At 36.6% G+C, this 20606-nt stretch overlaps 2 protein-coding genes across 6 annotated transcripts in view; one reads left to right on the top strand and one right to left on the bottom strand.

Annotated features, from left to right (window-relative positions):
• The window catches only part of Daao2 (D-amino acid oxidase 2), a 54759-nt gene extending 35115 nt beyond the window's left edge, over window positions 1-19644 (bottom strand). Inside the window, exons 1-2 of one of the 5 annotated variants that reach the window (XM_089100236.1) lie at window positions 19561-19618; window positions 4015-4184 (exon numbers count right to left, since the gene is read on the bottom strand). The gene's annotated coding sequence lies outside the window, so the exon portion shown is untranslated. Of the gene's footprint in view, window positions 1-4014; window positions 4185-19378; window positions 19401-19549 lie in introns of those variants that run through there. The other 4 variants (XM_089100238.1, XM_089100239.1, XM_089100240.1 and 1 more) reach the window with 4 other exon arrangements.
• LOC148944459 (uncharacterized) lies at window positions 11387-12298 on the top strand. Its single transcript, XM_089099934.1, has one exon. The coding sequence runs from the start codon at window positions 11387-11389 to the stop codon at window positions 12296-12298; it is 912 nt and encodes a 303-aa protein (XP_088956060.1).
• Window positions 19645-20606: the final 962 nt, after the last annotated feature.

The following is a 20606-nucleotide window of genomic DNA, read 5'->3' on the forward strand; positions in this document are numbered from 1 at the left end:
ATGACAAAGACTTCAATAAAGACCTTATATGCCCCCAGGGCATAACTTATAATCCTTGTCCTGAGGGTTGTGGGGGAGTGTCCTCCTCAAAAATATGTTTTCTATCTGGAAATCAACTACCCTGAACAAAATGGCTATCTCAAAATTTTGATTGGATGTGTTGGGGGGACTGACGGGTGTGGGGGGGGGCTAGGTGCCCTCCAATCACTTTCGACTATTAAAAAGGATACAATCCTTTTGAATTTTCAATCGATTGAGCCTATTTTGAGTTTCTATGACAATGCTTTCTATAAAAACTTTATATACCCCCAGGGCGTAGATGAAACCCCTTGCCCTGAGGGTAGTGAGGGAGTGTCCTCCTCAAAAAGATATTTTCTATCTGGAAATCAACTACGCTGAACAAAATGGCTATCTCAAAATTTTGATTGGCTGTGTTCGGGGGAATGAAGGGCGTGGAGGGGGGGGGGGGCTAGTTGCCCACCAATCAATTTCGACTATTAAAAAGGGTACTAGCCCTTTGAATTTACAATAGAATGAGCCTGTTTTGAAGTTTCTACGACAACACCTTCTATAAAAACCTTATATGCCCCCAGGGCATAACTTAAAACCCTTGCCCTGCGGGTTGTGAGGGATTGCCCTCCTCAAAAACATATTTTCTACGTGGAAAACAACTACGCTGAACAAAATGGTTATCTCAAAATTTTAATTGGATGTGTTTAGGGGAATGATGGGCGTGGGGGGTGGGGGGGGGCTAGTTGCCCTCCAATCACTGTCGACTATTAAAAAGGGCACTAGCCCGTTGAATTTCCAATCAAATGAGCCTTTTTTGAAGTTTCTACGAAAGCGCCTTCTATAAAAACCAAATATGCTCCCACGGCATAACTGAAAACCCTTGCCCTGAGGGTTGTGGGGGAGTGTCCTCCTCAAAAACATATTTTCTATCTGGAAATCCACTACTCTGAACAAAATGGCTATCTCAAAATTTTGATTGGATGCATTTGGGGGAATGCTGGGCCTGGGGGGGGGGCTAGATGCCCTCCAATCACTTTCGACTATTAAAAAGGGCACTAGCCCTTTGAATTTCCAATTGAATGAGCCTGTTTTGAAGTTTCTACGACAACGCCTTCTATAAAAACCTTATATGCCCCCAGGGCATAACTTAACACCCTTGCCATGAGGGTTGTGGGGGAGTTCCCTCCTAAGAAAAATATTTTCTATGTGGATATCGACTACGCTGAACAAAATGGCTATCTCAAAATATTGATTGGATGTGTTTGGGAAAACTATGGACGTGGGGGGGGCTAGTTGCCTTCAACTCACTTTTCACGATTAAAAAGGGCACCAGCCACTGGAATTTCCTATTGAATGAGCCCTTTTGAAGTTTCTAAGACAACGATTTCAATAGAAACTTTATTTGTCCCCAGGGTAAAACTTACCACTCTTTTACTGAGGGCTCTGAAGAGGTTATCATAGTAAGAGAATTAATATCCCGAACTTTCAACTACGTTGAAGACAATGGAAATTTACTATTATTAATTCGATGTGTTTGGGAAAATGGTGGGCGTGAGAGGGGTTTTAGTCGCTATCCAGTCACTTTCAACTATTAACAAAGGCGGTTACCCTTTCAGTTTTCCACTGAATGAACCCTCTTTAAGTTTCTACAACAACATTTTCTATAAAAAACCTGATATGCCCCAAGGGCAAAACTGACTTCTCTTGCCCTGTGGGCTGTGAGGGGGAGGGGTTGTCATCCTTAAGCACATAATTTCCAAAACTGTCAAATACGTTGAATAAAATGGAAATCTTAAAATTTTTATTGAACATGTTTGGGTAAATGGTGGGCGTGAGAGGGTGGTTAGTTGCCCTCAAATCAATTTTGACTATTAAAAAGGGTACTAGTCCTTTGAAGTTCAAATCGAATGAGCCCTTTTTCAAGTTTCTACGACAAAGATTTCAATAAAAACCTTATATGCCCCAAGAGCATAACTTATAATCCTTGCCCTGAGGGTTGTGGGGGAGTGTCCTCCTGAAAAATATATTTTCTATCTGAAAAACAACTACCCTGAACAAAATGGCTATCTCAAAATTTTTATTGGATGTTTTTGGGGGAATGATGGGTGGGGGGGGGGGGGGCTAGTTGCCCTCCAATCACTTTCAACTATTAAAAAGGGCACTAGCCCTTTGAATTTTCAGTCGAATGAGCTTTTATTGAAGTTTCTACGACAACGCCTTCTTTAGAAACCTTATATACCCCCAGGGCATAACTTAAAACCCAGCCCTGAGGGATGTGGGGGAGTGTCCTCCTCAAAAAATATTTTCTATTTGGAAATCAACTACGCTGAACAAAACGGTTATCTCAAAATTTTGATTGGATGTGTTTGGGGGAATGATGGGCGTGGGGGGGGGGGGCTAGTTGCCCACCCATCACTTTCGACTATTAAAAAGGGTACTAGCACTTTGAATTTCCAATCGAATGAGACTGTTTTGAAGTTTCTACGACAATGCCTTCTATAAAAACCTTATATGCCCCCAGGGCATAACTTAAAACCCTTGCCCTGAGGGTTGTGTACTCCTCAAAACATATTTTCTACCTGGAAATCAGCTATGCTGAACAAAATGGCTATCTCAAAATTTGGATTGGATGTGTTTGGGGGGAGGATGGGCGTGGGGAGGGGGGCTAGTTGCCCCCCAATCACTTTCGACTATTAAAAAGGGCAATAGCCCTTTGAATTTCCAATCGAATGAGCCTGTTTTGAATTTTCTACGACAACGCCTTCTATAAAAACCTTATATGCCCCCAGGGCATAACTTAAAACCCTTGCCCTGAGGGTTGTGGGGGATTGTCGTCCTCAAAAGCATATTTTCTATCTGGAAATCAACTATGCTGAAAAAAATGGCCATCTCACAATTTTTAAGGGACGTGTTTGGGAGAATGATGGGTGTGGGAGGGGGGCTAGTTGCCCTCCAATTACTTCCAACTACTAAACAGGTTAATAGCCCTATGAATTTCCAATAGAATGAGCCTGTTTTGAAGTTTCTGCAACAATGCCTTCTATAAAAAAGTTATATGCCCCCAGGGCATAACGTAAAACCCTTGCCCTGAGGGTTGTGAGGGTGTGTCCTCCTCAAAAACATATTTTTATCTGGAAATCATCTCCGTTTAAGAAAATAACTATCTCAAAAATTTTATGCGATTTGTTTGTTGATCCGATGGGCGTGGGGGGGCTAGCTTCCCCTCAATAACTTGTGATTATTGAAAAGAGCACTAGACTTTTAATTTTCACATCGAATGAGTCTGTTTTGAAGTTTCTACGGCAACTTCTTCTATAAAACCATGAGTGCCCCCAGGTAATAACTTAAAACCCTTGCCCTGAGGGTTGTGGGGGAGTGGCCTCCTAAAAACATATTTTCTATCAGGAAATCAACTACGCTGAACAAAATGGCTATCTCAAAATTTTGTTTGGTTGTTTTGGGGGGAATGATGGGCGTGGGGGGGGCTAGTTGCCCTCTAATCACTTTTGACTATTAAAAAGGGCACTAGCCACTCCAATTTCCAATTGAATGAGCCCTTTTCGAAGTTTCTACGACAACTTCTTGGATACGAAGTGCCCAGGTATGGAGAAAAAAAAACAAAAACACATTTTGCCCACATTGTTCTTTACTTAGGCAGCGCTAGCGTGCTACCTATGATTTAAAGATCGGAAACTGTGTACTTTCAGTTGAGGGTTTTAAAGGTAAGGAATCATTCCTTAGTAGCGCAGAAAAGTTGGCCTATTCCTCCTTAGTTAACAAAAGTTAAAACCATTCCTTAATAAATACTAAAACTGAAGAATGACATGGAATGATGCTTTCTCAATAAAACTCGCCTTATCATACCATTGTTGAGTTGCAGATGTGTTGATTCATATGAGCACATATGAATATGCGTTAATTTGAATACCCATAATTACATTTTAGATAGAAAACAGCTGTTACAAATCCCTTAGTATAAAGCTTTCTTGTCCTTGTACTTACCCTCCTGCAATAGACACAACAGCATAATCTCAGGTTTACATATTGCTTTTTCCTATCAGTGAGAAAGTTTTCCTTTTCTTAAAGTTATGTTACACACAAAACAATCTGGCTTCACACTTTGCACAATTCCTTAATCTCAGCTTTTGGACTGATGTGCATGATACATTTCTCTGTAAAGAGAAATGAATTTTTTTTAGAAAGTAGAGAATAGAATGTAATAGAAAGCAAAATCACTTTCAATTTGCTTATTCATTTTTGAAACCTCCATTAGCCTTGCTCAACAGCTTCTTGAGATAAAATTCTAGATTATCTGCTTTTTGTTATCTCAGAAACTTACTTGTTGAGCTAGGTGATTGAATCTTTCAGGAATGGATATATAGCCCAAATAAGCAACTGTGAAGTGCTTTTGTTCCAATTTTCACCCTTTCCCTACCTCTAAGGCAAAAAAACTTCAGCAGAACCAGTTTTTTTTTCTTAAATTGAAAAGAATCCAAATTTGGTGCAAAGACTGGACATAAGAGAAACCTATTATGTTTCTCTTGGACATAATAGGTTTGGCAAGGACATTTTTAGGATTTGAGCTAGATTCTAGGCCATTTAATTTAATCTTTTTGTCATGTTTTTTGAAGTTAGGGCCTTTTTTTACAGAATTTTGCAAAATCTTTTTCCACCCTGTATTAGGGCTATGGATCTATTTCTATAGGTTTTGTTTATCTACACGAAACTCTTGGAAAGACAGTACATTAGAGGAGGGGAAATAGCCCCAGAGCTGTGCATCTATTCCAGGAAGTTTAATCACCTAGCTCAGAACATACCAAGAACAAAACTTCCAGAAATCAATTCAGATCTTAAACTATACCCCAAGAGTTTTCTAAGGTATCTACTCTCATCTCTTTTTTTTCCTCCAAAGGACCTGACTTTTGGTGAACATGGACAGGCTTTGTTTTAGAAAACCTTTAAAAATAGACCTGCAGCACAAGTGAAACCCAGTGACCATGATTACATAATTATACCTTTGCTAGATCCTTATTTATAGTGTTCTGGAGGATTTTTCAAAAATAGGTCTTGAATACAAAAATGAGTAATAATATGGCTTAAGCGTGTGCTCAAATCACTCAAAGCCTGTCTTTAAAACCCAGGAGTTAAAGAAGAGTTGGCTCAAAAAAAAAATAAGGGAAGAAGTTTGTTTACCAAGTGTAAAACTTATATTCTAAGCTGTACAGTCTTGGAAATAGGAAAGGATTAGAGATAAAAGCATAAAAACCTTTTCTGAGGGCTTATTCCAGGGCCTGAAATGGTATTTCACTAGCTTTGCTTTTATCCAAGATAGTGAAAAAATAATAGTGAAATTCTAGATAAGGAGCAGTATTAAGCCTAGGATTCTAGCTATATATAAGGAAACATGTTAAGAAAACAATTCTTTCTTCATAATATGCAGAATAATCCTAGTTAACACATTTTGCATGGAGAGAACCTTTATCTTTCCTTCTTTGATTGTTGTACAATTTTTTAAAACAAATTTCTGAAAAATAAACATGGATTGAATTGAATGATTTCTTCTCTCTTCCTGCAAGGACTCAGAAGGCTTCTTATACAATAATCACTATATCACTTGGTTTATATAGAATTTATCCAATTAATATCCTTTAAAAACTTGCATATCTGCTTAAGTCCATCAGCAGAGTTACTGTCCAAGCCTGCTCTACTCAGTAGTCACTACTCTGTAGAATTCTTTACTCTCTAATAAACTGTCTAAGATCATTCCTCTTAATCTTCTCTTCTCACATATTCAAATAACAGGTGTTTTACTGTTTCCTTGTTTCTACAAAATCTACACCTTGGATCTTTATTATAAAAATGGGCGCTACATGTCTTAGTTTCTGCATGACCTGCCCTTAATCTTAATATTACTCAGGCCTCAGATTTGCATAGCATTCCACATAATTTCTTTTCAAATTGCCTTTCTTTCTTCTGCATCATTAATATATTTGTTAAGAATGCCCAGCTATCCTTGAATGCCCTTATTCTCAGTTTCTTTATCACTTCCCCAATCTGGTTAACCATCCTGGGAGTATTAGTTACACAAGTTTTCCTGTCTGCTATGGATGTTTGTTTTGCTGCAGTGTCAGCCATTTCAGTTCAAATAAAATTTGCACATCCCAATACCCAGTCCAATATGATGGTTACTCCTTTTCCCAGTAGTTTCTGCATTTTTTCATGGCAAAAAATCACTTTGGAAGCTGCTTTATTTTCTAGATAGATATTCTTGATTGGCTCTAAACCACTTTTTGAATCAGAACAGATTCTTTATTTTTCACCTGTTGATGCACAATCTATTAGGCATCTCACTACTTTTGCTTGAAACACTGTAATCAGGTTAACAATATTCTCTGAGAGAATTACAAAAGCAGCCCCCGTTTTATTATCAACTTTTTATGCACCTGTCAATATATCCACAGTGTCAAGGTAATACATTTCTTTTGTCATCTTGAATGATTGATCATCCCACTTTTCAAATTCAGTAATCAACATGGATTCTACCTCATTTCTTACAAAAACATGTCAACAGACAAACAGTGATAAATTAGGTTAGATGGCATTTGTTTAAAAGCTCTTTGAGACTTAGAGAATAAACACAAAGATTTAGAAATGTAATAGAAAAACTGGAAATACAAGGAAAGAAGTGAAGAAGTACAAGGAGAAAGAAGAAATACAAGGAAAGAAGTGAAAGAGTCTCCCCCACCAAAAGGTGTTAACTAGGATTGTCTTCTATATTATGCAGTGGGAATTGTTTTCTTAATATGTTTCCTTATGTATAGCTGGAATCCTAAGCTTATACCTTAGGAGCTTCTATTCATCTTGGAAAGCAGTTGATTTAAGCGAAACTCCAAGGAATGGATCCAAAGATACCTTTACTCAATCCTGATTTAGGATAAGGTTTTAAAAATTCATAAATGTCATCTCAAATTTAGAAGGGAAAGCTTGATATTGCTTAAAATTGTATTGCAATAAAGCTTTTGACAAAGTGTGTCACAATCAACTTGTAATTAAATTGCCTGCAGTTAAGCTTGAAGAGAAATCCCTGCTCTGGATCCTTGATTTTCTTTACTCACAAAACCAATGTGTTCAGTTGTTTGATGACTCTGGAGGTAGTATTCTTTCTTACTCAACATGTGTTTTTCTGAGTGGAGTTTTTCAGGGAAGTGTCATGGGTCGAAAGAGTCTCCCCCACCAAAAGGTGTTAACTAGGATTGTCTTCTATATTATGCAGTGGGAATTGTTTTCTTAATATGTTTCCTTATGTATAGCTGGAATCCTAAGCTTATACCTTAGGAGCTTCTATTCATCTTGGAAAGCAGTTGATTTAAGCGAAACTCCAAGGAATGGATCCAAAGATACCTTTACTCAATCCTGATTTAGGATAAGGTTTTAAAAATTCATAAATGTCATCTCAAATTTAGAAGGGAAAGCTTGATATTGCTTAAAATTGTATTGCAATAAAGCATTTGACAAAGTGTGTCACAATCAACTTGTAATTGCCTGCAGTTAAGCTTGAAGAGAAATCCCTGCTCTGGATCCTTGATTTTCTTTACTCACAAAACCAATGTGTTCAGTTGTTTGATGACTCTGGAGGTAGTATTCTTTCTTACTCAACATGTGTTTTCTGAGTGGAGTTTTTCAGGGAAGTGTCATGGGTCCTACATTATTTAATATTTTCATCAATGATATTCCTTCCATTATCAGCAGTAATTCAACTCTTTATGCAGATGACATGAAGCTTTTTGGGCCAGCTTTGTCCTTTGAAGATCATACCCTTCTACAAATTAACCTTCAACAACTGGGTCACTGGGCTGAGGCCTGGCTTCTTGAATTCAATGTTGGCAAGTGCCATATCATTCACTTTGGCGAACAGAATCCATGCTGCTCTTATTTTTCTCAGACCACCCACTCTCCTCTGTAAATAATGTGCAAGATCTTGATGTCACTATTGACAATGAATTAAAATTCAGCACACATGCTAAGAGGTCTGCTGCTGGGGCTAATCCAACTTTGGGTTTGATTAAGCATACCATCTCCACTCGTTCTTCTAAAGTCATCAGTCTTCTTTATAAGGGACTTGTGTATCCTAAGCTTGAATTTGAAATGTCACTTGTCTCTCCATATTTCAAAAAAAGATATAAAAGTTCTTGAAGATGTGCAGAGACATGCCGGTAAAAAGATATCTGGCATGCAAGATCTTTCTCATCCAGTAAGACTATCATTGTTGGATCCCCCTTCACTTTTATGCAGGAAAAATAGAGGGGATGCAATTTTAGCCTTGAAGTTGCTGAGGGCTAAAATTCTCTCAGCATTATTCCCAACTGTTAGTACCAATTCAAGAACTAGAGAAACTTGTGAAGCAGTCTACAACATCTAGAGTCTGTACTCAATTCTTCTCAACATGTATTGTCAACAATTAGAACAAATTATCTAATGAAAATGTTACTGCTGAATCCATTGATGTTTTTAAACAAAGGATAGATGCTGAGTGGTCTTCCAAAGAATGTAAATTCAATTGGGATGCTATTGAAGATGGAGCAGCACCTGGTCACCAGTGATTCTTGCATACAACATGTCATCATTCCAGAGCTCTACAAGGAGAAATCCTTAGATTGCTCTTAGCTGCAATTTAAGGTAATAATATGCCTAGGAATCATTTATAAAAACTCGAGTCAATGAAAAAGAGATTGAAAACTCAAAATTAAGGTAAATTATTTTTTTGTCTGAATTTACATAGGTACATACCTGTCATGTATTTAATCTTCTGATCCCTAGAAATAAGAAACATGTAGAATTACTGGTAAATTTATAGGTGGCACCAAATAAACTTTACTCTAACCCCTAAATATATCCAAATCAGGGTATATATTTGGACATCATGGGGGTGGGAGTCACATTCATTTGTGATGCAAATGAAGGTTATATTTAGATTCAGAATGCAATTTTGGGTATATATTTTTGCATTAGGAAGGTGGGGTTATATACTCTGTTAATATATAGGTTCTAAGATATTCGTGAATGTCTTAGAACTGTATTTTATTTCTTTTTTAAACATTTTTAGACTGGCTGAGACAAATGCCATCTATAAAAAACAATTTATAGCACAAATTTCAAACTAAACGTTTTATTGGATACATGGCATGAGCAGCAACCCAGATGTAAACGCATGGTAGCAATTTATATATTTACTAAATATATTATTGTTGGAACACCCAAAGGATTAACTTTCATCAAGTATTATCTTTGTTATATTTACTAGGTTTAGTGCCTTTTAGATATATTGCTTTTTTGTGACTGATGTCAAAACAAGATCCACCTGACCTCTCTATGGAAGGGAACCAGGCTATTCCCTGGAGTGATGCAGCTATTTCTCCTCCCCATACTCCATACCCTACAAACATTGAGAATCGAAAAATTGTAATAGGCTAACCACCTCTAGACTGCCATCAAGTACATCTACTTCTAGTGATGGTACAATGATCTCTGTAGGATCACCCCAGCAGAGTGACCCAAATTGTCTACTACCAGGTAGTGTAAGCCATCTGGCATGGGATGATTTCCAAGTTGTCCAAAAACATAAGAAAAAGAATACCAAAAAACGTAAGGTTGATGGCTTTAAACTATCCGAAACTTCAGATGATTCAACAGCCCCAACCCTTGGTAATGAAATATCCATCCCAATCTTTGCTGTAGTAATTTCACCAGCTAAGACAAATACAAATACCCCACTCCCAAAGTTTGAACCCAAAAACACATTGATTTTCGTAGAATGAATATTTTTAAGAACTTGAGAAAGGAATTTGACCTATTCATTAATAGAAATGGAGAAGCTGAGTGATGCAGCTTGTCTGACCCCTTTGCTGGATCTGAAACTGATTGGTAACATGGCAGTAACCTGCAAACCAAAAGAACAAATTCTTCAAAAAGAAACTAGGCTAGTCATTTATAATGTATCAAATCTATATGGAGATACTGATATCCAAGAAGGCCTTACTGATAATGCCCTTTTGAACTACCAATTAAAGTCAACAACAAGACTTAATAAAAGAAATGATAAAAATGAACTAGTATCTAGCAACTCAGTTCTGTGTGTATTTGAAGGAGAATATTCACCAGAAAAGTTATTCTTATTTGGGGGAAGAGTTGCCTTTAGACACTATACTGAAAAACCAATCCAATGTAAGCATTGCTTAAAACTAGGGCACACACAAAAATTTTGCCCATTTGCCACAACTGATGTTTGTAAAAATTGCACTTTGAGGGGTCATTTGGAAACCATTTGCCAAAACCCTACAAAATGCACAAACTGTGGTGGCGCACACTTTTCTGAAAACAGAACTCTATGTGCCAAATACAAACAAAGAAGTCAGATTATAAAAATAGCTCAGGAGAAAAATATACCCGTACCTATAATTGCAAATGCTATTAGAAAAGAGACTAGACAACCTCAGCTAAACTTTTCCAACACACCCTCCAGAAGAACAACTCCTGCCCAAGATCAGAGAAGACATCCACAGCAAGTATGGAAAAAAATACCTTCTACTAGCTTTAATGAGACTTACTCCCTGTCAACTACTGAATTTCCCATAAGTTTGGCTAGCCCTTCTTTCCCCAGACTTGACCAAAAAGTAGGAAGACTTTCAACAGGTCCATCCTCTATGCAACCAATAAGACCAACCTCCTTATCTATTAGAGGCACTGAACCTCCCAGAAGAAATATAAAATCCCCAACACCCACAATTTTAGTTGGTAACCAACTTAGAAATTTGTCAAAATTCATTATTACCCAGGAACTTATTCGAATATCAAATTATGACATACAGATGAAATGCTTATTAAGTGAGAAAGCACTAGAGAAGCACTTTCCAGAGTCCTTGCTGAAAGAAGTGACACATGAATTTATGGAAACTAGTTGCTATAGTTGCTGCCCAAAATATTCAAATCCCCCAATGATTAAAAAAATGCCCACCCAACTGACTAACAAGATTAATATCAAAGATAAACTGATTGTACTGCAGTGGAACTGCGATTGTACTGCATTCTCACTTAATAAAATGAAAATAATGGAACTCTGCTCATATTTAAATAAAGAGAAAGTGGATATAATTTGCCTCCAAGAAACAAATTTGAATAACCTTAAAAGAGTGGCCATACCAGGATATAAATGCTACCGCAAAGATAGAGATTCTGGCAGAAAAGGAGGGGGGTGATCATTTTTATAGATGAGAGTTTAGTTCATTCACCATTACCATTAATGCAACATGATCACGAAGTCAATGTGGTGGGAGTATCAATTACTTTAAAATCAGGTGATACACTAAGAATTAAATCAATGTACAACCCAAAGTGTGACGTAGATGTGTTTAATATTTTGTCTACTCAAGCAGAGGGGCAAAACCTCTTTATTTTTGGTGACCTAAATGCACATAGCCCACATTGGGAAGATGTTGAGCAGTCAAATCGAGCTGGGAAAAATGTGGAAAGACTGTTATTGGAAAATAATCACATAGTAGTTCTAACACCATATAATTTACCAACATATTACATTTCCAAAAATAACAAACAATCAACCATAGACATCCAACTAGGTCCTGCTTCTGCTATTGATCAGGTGTCAATTAGTAGAGTAACAGACCTACATAGTGATCACTGTGCTGTAAAGACAATTATCTCACACATGTCTTGTGAAACAAAACCTCGTAAAAGGAAATTTATTAACAAGAAAGGTAAATGGCCAGTGTTCAAGCAAATGCTGCAAGAAGCTGATTATACTCTGATGGAAGACTCTTTCCTAATTGACGATAAAGTGAAAATCCTTACAAAAATTATCATGGATGCAGCCCAAAAAACAATCCCTAAGACAAACAATAATGATTGGACCTCCCCTGGCAATAAAAGAACTAAAGACTGGTGGAATGATCTATGCACTGCTGCAGTGGAAGCTAAACACATAGCAAGAAAGGCATTCCAAAGACATCCATCAATGAGCACAGCAATTGAATATAAACGCAGCTCGGCAATAGTGAAAAAAACATGTCTACAGGCTAAAAAGGAGGCATGGGATAAATTTATGACTAGAGTAGACCATTGCACTGCAGTATCTAAGTTTCACCAATATATAACCAAGATGAATGGCAAAGGAATGGCACTTGATGATTGCAAATATGAAATAATACACGAGGGTCAGCTAGTAACTTCTGATAATTTAACAACTGAGATTTTTGCAAAACTTCATGAAGAATGATGTAGAAGCTATTTTGCCAAACCCACCTGTATGTGTCCTCTCTTCAGTAGCACAACATAAAAAGTCTTTAATTTTACCTTTTGCATTACCTGAGTTAGACACAGCCATTGAAGAATGTAATCAAAACTCAGCATGAGGGTATGATGAGGTACACATCAAATGGCTTATTGAATCACCCCATACCTTTCGAAAAAAACTTCTTGAAGTATGTAATATGGCATGGAGAGAAGGGAATTTCCCTAATTTCTGGAAAATTGCCCTTATTCACCCAATCCTCAAACCTGGGAAACCACCCGATAACCCAATATCTTACAAACCAATATCAGTCCTCCCCACCATGGGCAAGATATTTGAACGTATGATTTTAAAGAGATTAGAATGGTTTGCAGAGGTCAATCAAATGATACCCCAATCCCAAACAGGTTTCAGAAAGGGTCACAATACAATGGACAACATAACCAGAATTGAAGTAGACATAGCAGAGGCTCTGCAAAATGGTGAATTTGGAATTGCTGTGATGTTTGATTGGAGAGATGCTTATGGAAATGTCAAACACAAAAAGTTACTAGAAGTTATGAATAATAAAAATTTTCTATCTATAGTGGTATCAATGATAGATGATCTACTTTGTGATTGTTCTTTTCAAGTTCAGATAAATGACACTCTGTTTCAAGAAAACAAGTTAAAGATGGTCTCCCACAAGGAACTTTCATAAGTTCTCTTTTATTCACACTTTGTATTTCTGAATTAATACTTAGAAGTCAGTCAAAAAATAAAGTACTTGTTGATGATCTCCTGGTATGGAATAAACACAAAAGTATTAACTTATTCCAAAGCATAATTCCGGAAGACATAGATGATGTGTCTCTGTTTTTTAAAGCTTTTGGTCCGCCCATTTCGGTTCCAAAAACAAAGGCAATAGTGTTTTATAACCGACAAACAACCCTCCCTAAACCCTTAGTGATAGAAGGGAGTACAATAGCTTATCAGCCATCTGTCTGTCTACTGGGTATGACCCTTGACTGCCGTTTAAAATGGCAACCACTTGTTGAGATGTTGAGAATGTCAATTTTAAAGCGACTCATCATCTTAAAGCGACTCGCAGGATCTAAATGGGGATCTTCACCAAAATTGATTATTGATTTTAATAAGCTGTATATTTGATCTAAAATAGAATATGGCATTCATTTCCTTGTAAATGTTCCAGTAACACTATTTAAAACCCTTGAGACACTCCGAAATTCAGCCATAAGAATTGCATTGGGATTGCATAAACATACTGCAGTAGATAAGCTAAAAGAGCTCTCTGGACTACCTGCTCTGAAAGATGGATCTACTATGCAGAGAAACCATTACTTTACAAAAATACAATATTATGGTGATAAACATGCAGTCTTTCCAGCCACTTTTGCAAACCCTAGCAAGCCTCAACACCATAAGTCTTCTTGGTGTCAGTACCAGAAAGATCATCCAAATTGGAAAAATGAACATGCAGATAGCTACCCTTTTCCAAATTCCCCGCCTTGGGAACTGGAGGCCCCTGAGTGCCATCTCCAACTGCTCCCTAAGGATAAATCTTTTTATACTGATCAGTTTGTTTGTCAGCTTTTTGCCAATAAAATTTCCTCATTATTTCCTGAACATACTCAAGTTTATACTGATGGCTGAGTAAAAGGAACAAATGCAGGAGCAGGGGTAGCATTCCGTATGTTTCCTTGAATATTTCAGTAACCCTCCCATCCAACACTTCAATTTTGTCAGCAAAGTTGTTTGCCATTCTAAAAGCACTGGAAGTTATGGTCAACCTTAGACCAGCTTCAAAAAAAGTGTTAATCCTCACAGATTCTAAGTCTGCCATCCAACTAATCAAAAAAATAAATTATGAGGCTGCTGATCAAACAGTTCATGGTAACGAACTGTAAGTAAGGAGCGACCCGGCTCAATGGTAACCAAAACTCTAAAAAACGGGATTTTGATACCAATAGATACATCAAAAGAATCAGATTTTAATTCTGATTTCAAATATATAAGTTTGATCAAGTTTAATTTGACCGATCAAAAGTTACGTGCCTGAGAAAATTTGGCTTATTTTCGAAAAAAGGGAGAAAGACCCCCTAAAAGTTATAGAACCTTAATGAAAATCACACCATCATATTCAGCGTATCAGAGAACCCTACTGTAGAGGTTTCAAGCTCCTATCTACAAAAATGTGGAATTTTCCATTTTTTGCCAGAAGAAAGATCATGGATGTGTGTTTATTTGTTTGTTTGTTTGTTTTTTTTCCCCAGGAGTGATCGTATCGACCCAGTGGTCCTAGAATATCGTAGGAGGGCTGATTGGAGCCGAAATTAAAAGTTCTAGGGCCCTTTTTAAGTGACCAAAAAAAATGGAGGGCAACAAGGCCCCCTCCCATCCTCATTTTTTTCCCAAAGTCACCCGATCAAAATTTTGAGATAGCCATTTTGTTCAGCATAGTAGAAAATATGATAAATATGTCTTTTAGGATGACTTGATCCCCCAAAGTCCCCGGGGGGAGGGCTGAAAGTTATGAACTTTACTCAATTTTAACATATTGTTTTGGTTTTTGGGAAGTATACAGACCTTTTCAGTGGATATTTTTTCTGGTTGATGGGGTGTGGGGTGGGTCGGGGGCTATATGGGAGGATATTTCCATGAAGGAAGTTTTCATGGGGGAAGGGACATTGCTATGAAGGGGGCGCCGGATTTCCCAGCATTATTAAAGAAAAAGATCAGGAATTAAATAAAAAAAAACAAGTTTTTCAACTGATCAACTGATTGTGATTAAGAGGTTATTTTTAAAGAACTGGAAAAAAAAATTCGAACTATAGTTTAAAGAGCAGGGTATTGAATAGGGGGCGAACCCCCTAATATACGTGTTAAAAATTTATGAATATAGAAGTTTGTTACGTAAGTTAATTCTTAGTTATGTATATTTATTACTAATAAAAACGTTCGTAAATAAAATTAAACAAGTTTCGAGAAAGCCATTTAACCAAATATAATATGCAATTTTTGTTTTATTTATTCATGTACGGTGAGCAAAAATCAAAACCTGCATTAATTTAAAAACGTTCAAAAATTAAATAAAAAAAACAAGTTTTTTTAACTGAAAGTAAGGAACGACGTTAAAACTTAAAACGAACAGAAATTATTCCGTATATGAAGGGGCTGTCCCCTCCTCAACGCCTCGCTCTTTACGCTAAAGTTTGACTTTCTCACAACTCTATTTTTTTAAACAATACAAAAAACTTTAGCGTAAAGAGCGAGGCGTTGAGGAGGGGACAGCCCCCTTCATATATGGAATAATTTCTGTTCGTTTTAAGTTACGTCGTTCCTTACTTTCAGTTAAAAAAACTTGTTTTTTTTATTTAATTCAGATTTAAAATCCATTAGAGATTCTCTCCTAAGCCTTAAGAATGTGGACACTTCAGTTTGCTTCCACCATATCCCTAGCCATAAAGGACTGACCCACAATATGACAGCCGATAGACTAGCTAATGAAGGAGCAAATGCTTGCGCCCCTCCAGACTCAAAACTTGGGAACCTTCGAGACATTATAAAACACCATGGAATAACAAAGTGCACCCCATTCCTGAATTCCCCATTTCAATCAAGGGAAGATTCGGTGTGGTATTACAGGTTAAAATCTGGATACCCGTTGCTGAATTCTCTTCGATTCCAATGGAATCTCCATCATTCACCACTCTGTAGGTGGTGTAAAACATCAGTGGAAACCCCCCAACATATCTTTTTTGAGTGTTTGGTACTGGCACCACAAATCACAAAGATTAAGTTAAGCTGCCAGAAAATGGGTGTTCCAGAAACATTTGATACCATCATCAATTTAAAACAACATCCTAACACTGAAAGACCAATCTATAAATTGATGATTCAGATCATGAAGACAACAATGGAACATTGATAGAATTCTACAGCGCAGAAGAGAGCAAGAATGAGTAGGAAGCACTGTACTGGTACTGGCCGGCCTATTGGCCTTAAATGCTGGGAACAGGTAGCTCAGGTACTCATGCTTCCCACAACCCATCATCAAAATTATGGCTTCAATTGACATGCTTAGTCGAGTGTATTTTTAATTTTCAGGTGCTGCTTTTACAAAGATTAAATAAAAAAAAACAAGTTTTTTAAACTGAAAGTAAGGAGCGACATTAAAACTTAAAACGAACAGAAATTATTCCGTATATGAAAGGGGCTGTCCCCTCCTCAACGCCTCGCTCTTTACGCTAAAGTTTCACTCTGTCTCACAACTTTAATTTTTAAAACAATAAAAAAATTTAGCGTAAAGAGCGAGGCATTGAGGAGGGGACAGCCCCTTTCATATACGGAATAATTTCTGTTCGTTTTAAGTTTTAATGTCGCTCCTTACTTTCAGTTTAAAAAACTTATTTTTTTTTTATTTAATTTCTGATCGTTTTTTAGTTAATGCAGGGGATGTTTCCCCCCTCTGTAAAAAATCGAGTAAATTTTCTCAGGCTTGTAGCCTTTGATGAGTAATACTAAACTTAATAAAATCTATCTATTTAGAATCAGCATTATAAACACATTCTTTTGATACATTTATTGACATCAAAATTCCGTTTTTAAAAGTTTCGATTACTATTGAGCCGTATCGCTTGTTTTTTTTATTGTTTTTTTTACTACGTATATGTTATTACGTATATGAGGGGGTTCTTTCGTTAGTCAATACGAAGCTCTTTACGTTAAAAGTTAAAAAAAAATTTGATTCATAAACCCCTGAATCACAAAGGCCGTTTAATTAGAATAGAGAGCTCTTTTGAAAGCAATAAAAAAAAACTGTAGCTTAAAGAGCGAGGTATTGACTTGGGGGAGAACCCCCTCACATACGTTATAATTTCTGTTTGTTTTAAGTTCTAATATTCCTTCTTACATTTCAGTTGAAAAAACTTGTTTTTTTTTTATTTAATTTCTGATCATTTTTTAAATAATACTTGGAAATCCGGCGCCCCCTTCATAGAAATGTCCCTTACCCCAAAGAAACCTCCTCCATGGACATCTTCTCCAGATTAACCCCCTCGTCTAGCCCCCCCTCCAGAAAAAATCCTTCCTGAAAATGGTTGTATACTTCCCAATAACCAATAAATAATGCTGGCAAGTCCGGCACCCCCTTCATGGCAATTTCCCTTCCTTCATGAACAGATCCTCCAACATAACCACCGACCCACCCTTCCCTCCCACAACCAGAAAAAAAACCACCTGAAAACTTCTGTATACTTCCCAATAACCAATACTATATGTTAACATTGGGTAAAGTTCATAACTTTTAGCCCTCCCTCTGGAAACTTCTGGGGATTAAGTCATCCTAAAAGACATATTTATCATATTTTCGAACATGCTGAACAAAATGGCTATCTCAAAATTTTGATCGGGTGACTTTGGGAAAAAAATAAGCGTGGGAGGGGGCCTAGTTGCCCTCCATTTTTTTTGGTCACTTAAAAAGGGCACTAGAACTTTTAATTTCCGTTCCAATGAGCCCTCCCACGATATTCTAGGACCACTGGGTTGATACGATCACCCCTGGGGAAAAACAAACAAACAAACAAACAAATAAACATGCATCTGTGATCTTTCTTCTGGCAAAAAATGTAAAATTCCACATTTTTGTAGATAGGAGCCTCTACAGTAGGGTTATCTGATACGCTGAATATTATGGTATGATTTTCATTAAAGTTCTAGAACTTTTAGAGGGTGGTTCGCCCTTTTCTTGAAAATGAGACGAACGTTCTCATGTGCGTAACTTTTGATGGATGGCACTAAACTTGATGAAAGTTATATATTTGAAATCAGCATTGAAATCTGATTCTTTTGATATATCTATTGGTATCAAAACCCGTTTTCTAGAGTTTTGGTTACCATTGAGCCGGGTTGCTCCTTACTTACAGATCATTACCATGAACTGTTTGATATAGTTTTACTGCTGACCATTTCTGAAAACATAACTGAGCTGAAGAAAAAGAAGGATTGAAGATACAAAATCAAAGGGGTGAAAGGACTGCATGGTAGTCTGTATACCCTCATACAAATTCTGGAACTGGAGCATGGCTTTTTCCTTTTTTTTTAAGTTGGAAAAAGTAGGAAAAAACAGGAAAGAAGTGAGGATAAAGGTTCTCTCCTTGGATAATATGTTGAATAGGATCATTATACATTTTATTAAGTAAGAATTATTTTCTCAGCATGTCTGCTTATGACTAGGACTAGTTGTAAGTTTAGGCCTATACCAAACTTGAAATGGTAGGAAAATGATTTGAATTGAAAATTAAGTATTTTGCAGGTTAGGCTATAACTTATTTGTGTGGTTACAAAAATGAAATACCTTTTGGCCCCCTTTAAGGACTGAAGATACAATTTGCAACAGAAGCAATTATTGAATTGCGGAAGAGCATAAAAAAGGCATCAAATGACATTTTTACTTTCATCCTAGCTAAATTATAGTGCCAACTACAAATTTACCAAATTACTACCTTGATAACACCTTCCCATGATACACTTATAGGCCCTAGGTTATTTTCCTGAAAGCTTTATTTACCTGCATAAACTATTTACAGGAAAGTAAGGTAAAATTTGAGATGACAGACTTTTTGGTATCTTGAAAAGTAGGCTAGTCAATAGATTTTAGTCATATAGAATGAAGTCAATAGGGTAAATTTTTACCAAATCATATTATTGACTTACAAATAAAGTGAATATAGCACTCAATGCCTTTTTTATGCTCTTCATGAATATAATAATCATTTTTGTTGGAAATGAATTTTAGCCCCCACCCCCATATATACCAATTCAGGGTATATATTTGCACATTCGGGGGGGGGGGGTTTAAGCTTACCTCTCATTTAAATAAGAAATAAAATTTATCCCTACCCCCTAATGTGCAAATATATACCCTGAAATGGTATAAATAGGGGTGGGGGTAAAATTCATTTCCAACAAAAATCATTATTATATTTGGAAAGAGCATAAAAAAAGGCATCGAGTGGTATGTTTACTTTATCCATAAGTCAATAATATGATTTGGTAAAAATTTACCATCAATAGATTGATATAGATTGAGAGTCAATATAGGCTAGAAGTCAATAGATTGAAACTTTCAGGAGTAAATTCAGAGTTTATATTATTCTATTGAAGATGCTTTTCAAGCTTTACTCTATTCTTCCTTTATTTACAAGGCTTCGGAAACTTTATAGAAGACAGTTATACCCTGTACTAACTCTGGAGAAAAAGTTAGTCACTATGTTCCTGCTGATTAGGTCACGTTCAGCAGATTCAAATAAATTGCCAATTTTGGAATTATACAAAACACACTGCTTACACACCATAAAATGAAAAATTAAGAAATCTGAACTCTTTCCTGGCAAGAACAAGCCGTTTAGATTTTGTTCCCGGGTAATATATAAGGCCGTCTCTATTGGGGGATTCAAACCTCCCTCACTAAATTTCGAAAGACTTAAGTAAGTAAGTAAGTTTATTTATAACCCGCAATATAAAATAAATGCGAAGTAAAAAAGAAAAAAAAAATTATTATCCACAAGGAAATAATAAGAAAAACACAACATAAATTAAATAAGTTATATGATTCAGTATTGATTCAGAGTTCAAAGTGAATGTACCTGTCATAAATTGGATATTTTATTAATATTATCAAACCAGTAAAACCTTTGCTTAATCTACTAACCTAGTTCTGGATATTTATTTATATTTTGTAAAAGTGGTCTAACTTCAAATTTTTTCACTGATAATATTGGAGATTAAACATCAAGCAGTGTGATTTTAAATAAATAGGACATCTGGTACTTAGAGGCATTTACGCTACAATTGAGGTGGGGAAAGAAAAGTAAGCACGGGGGTGGAGAGTTGTTAGCAAGAGCCGTGGTACCCCCTGGGCTTGCCCCTTAAATTACGGGGACAAGGTGGACAGCCTTCAACACTTCACTTACTTTTCTCGTAAGGTAACCACCAGAAAAAATATTGAATATATAGTTCAACCCTTAAATATCTGTCTAGAATTCGATATTTTTAATTATCAAAGAAATTGGTGAATGTATTTTGGACTTAATCCAGATTAACGAAATGAAAACTGTGCTGGTATTGAATCCAGTTTTAAACTTTGTCTCTCGACGCATGACAAAGGGTATTAAGACTGATATGTTCGTTAACAAAGGAATAGAGTTTTTTGATCATGCCAGTATTATGGAAGCCAAAAAACTTCTGTGAACTTACTATGAGGTTGAACTCGGATATGACGAACCATTACGCA

The sequence above is a fragment of the Artemia sp. Qi Xiang Cuo genome, chromosome 14, assembly GCF_049724085.1.
Source record: "Artemia sp. Qi Xiang Cuo chromosome 14, ASM4972408v1, whole genome shotgun sequence".
In the NCBI taxonomy this organism is placed as follows: Eukaryota; Metazoa; Arthropoda; class Branchiopoda; order Anostraca; family Artemiidae; genus Artemia; species Artemia sp. Qi Xiang Cuo.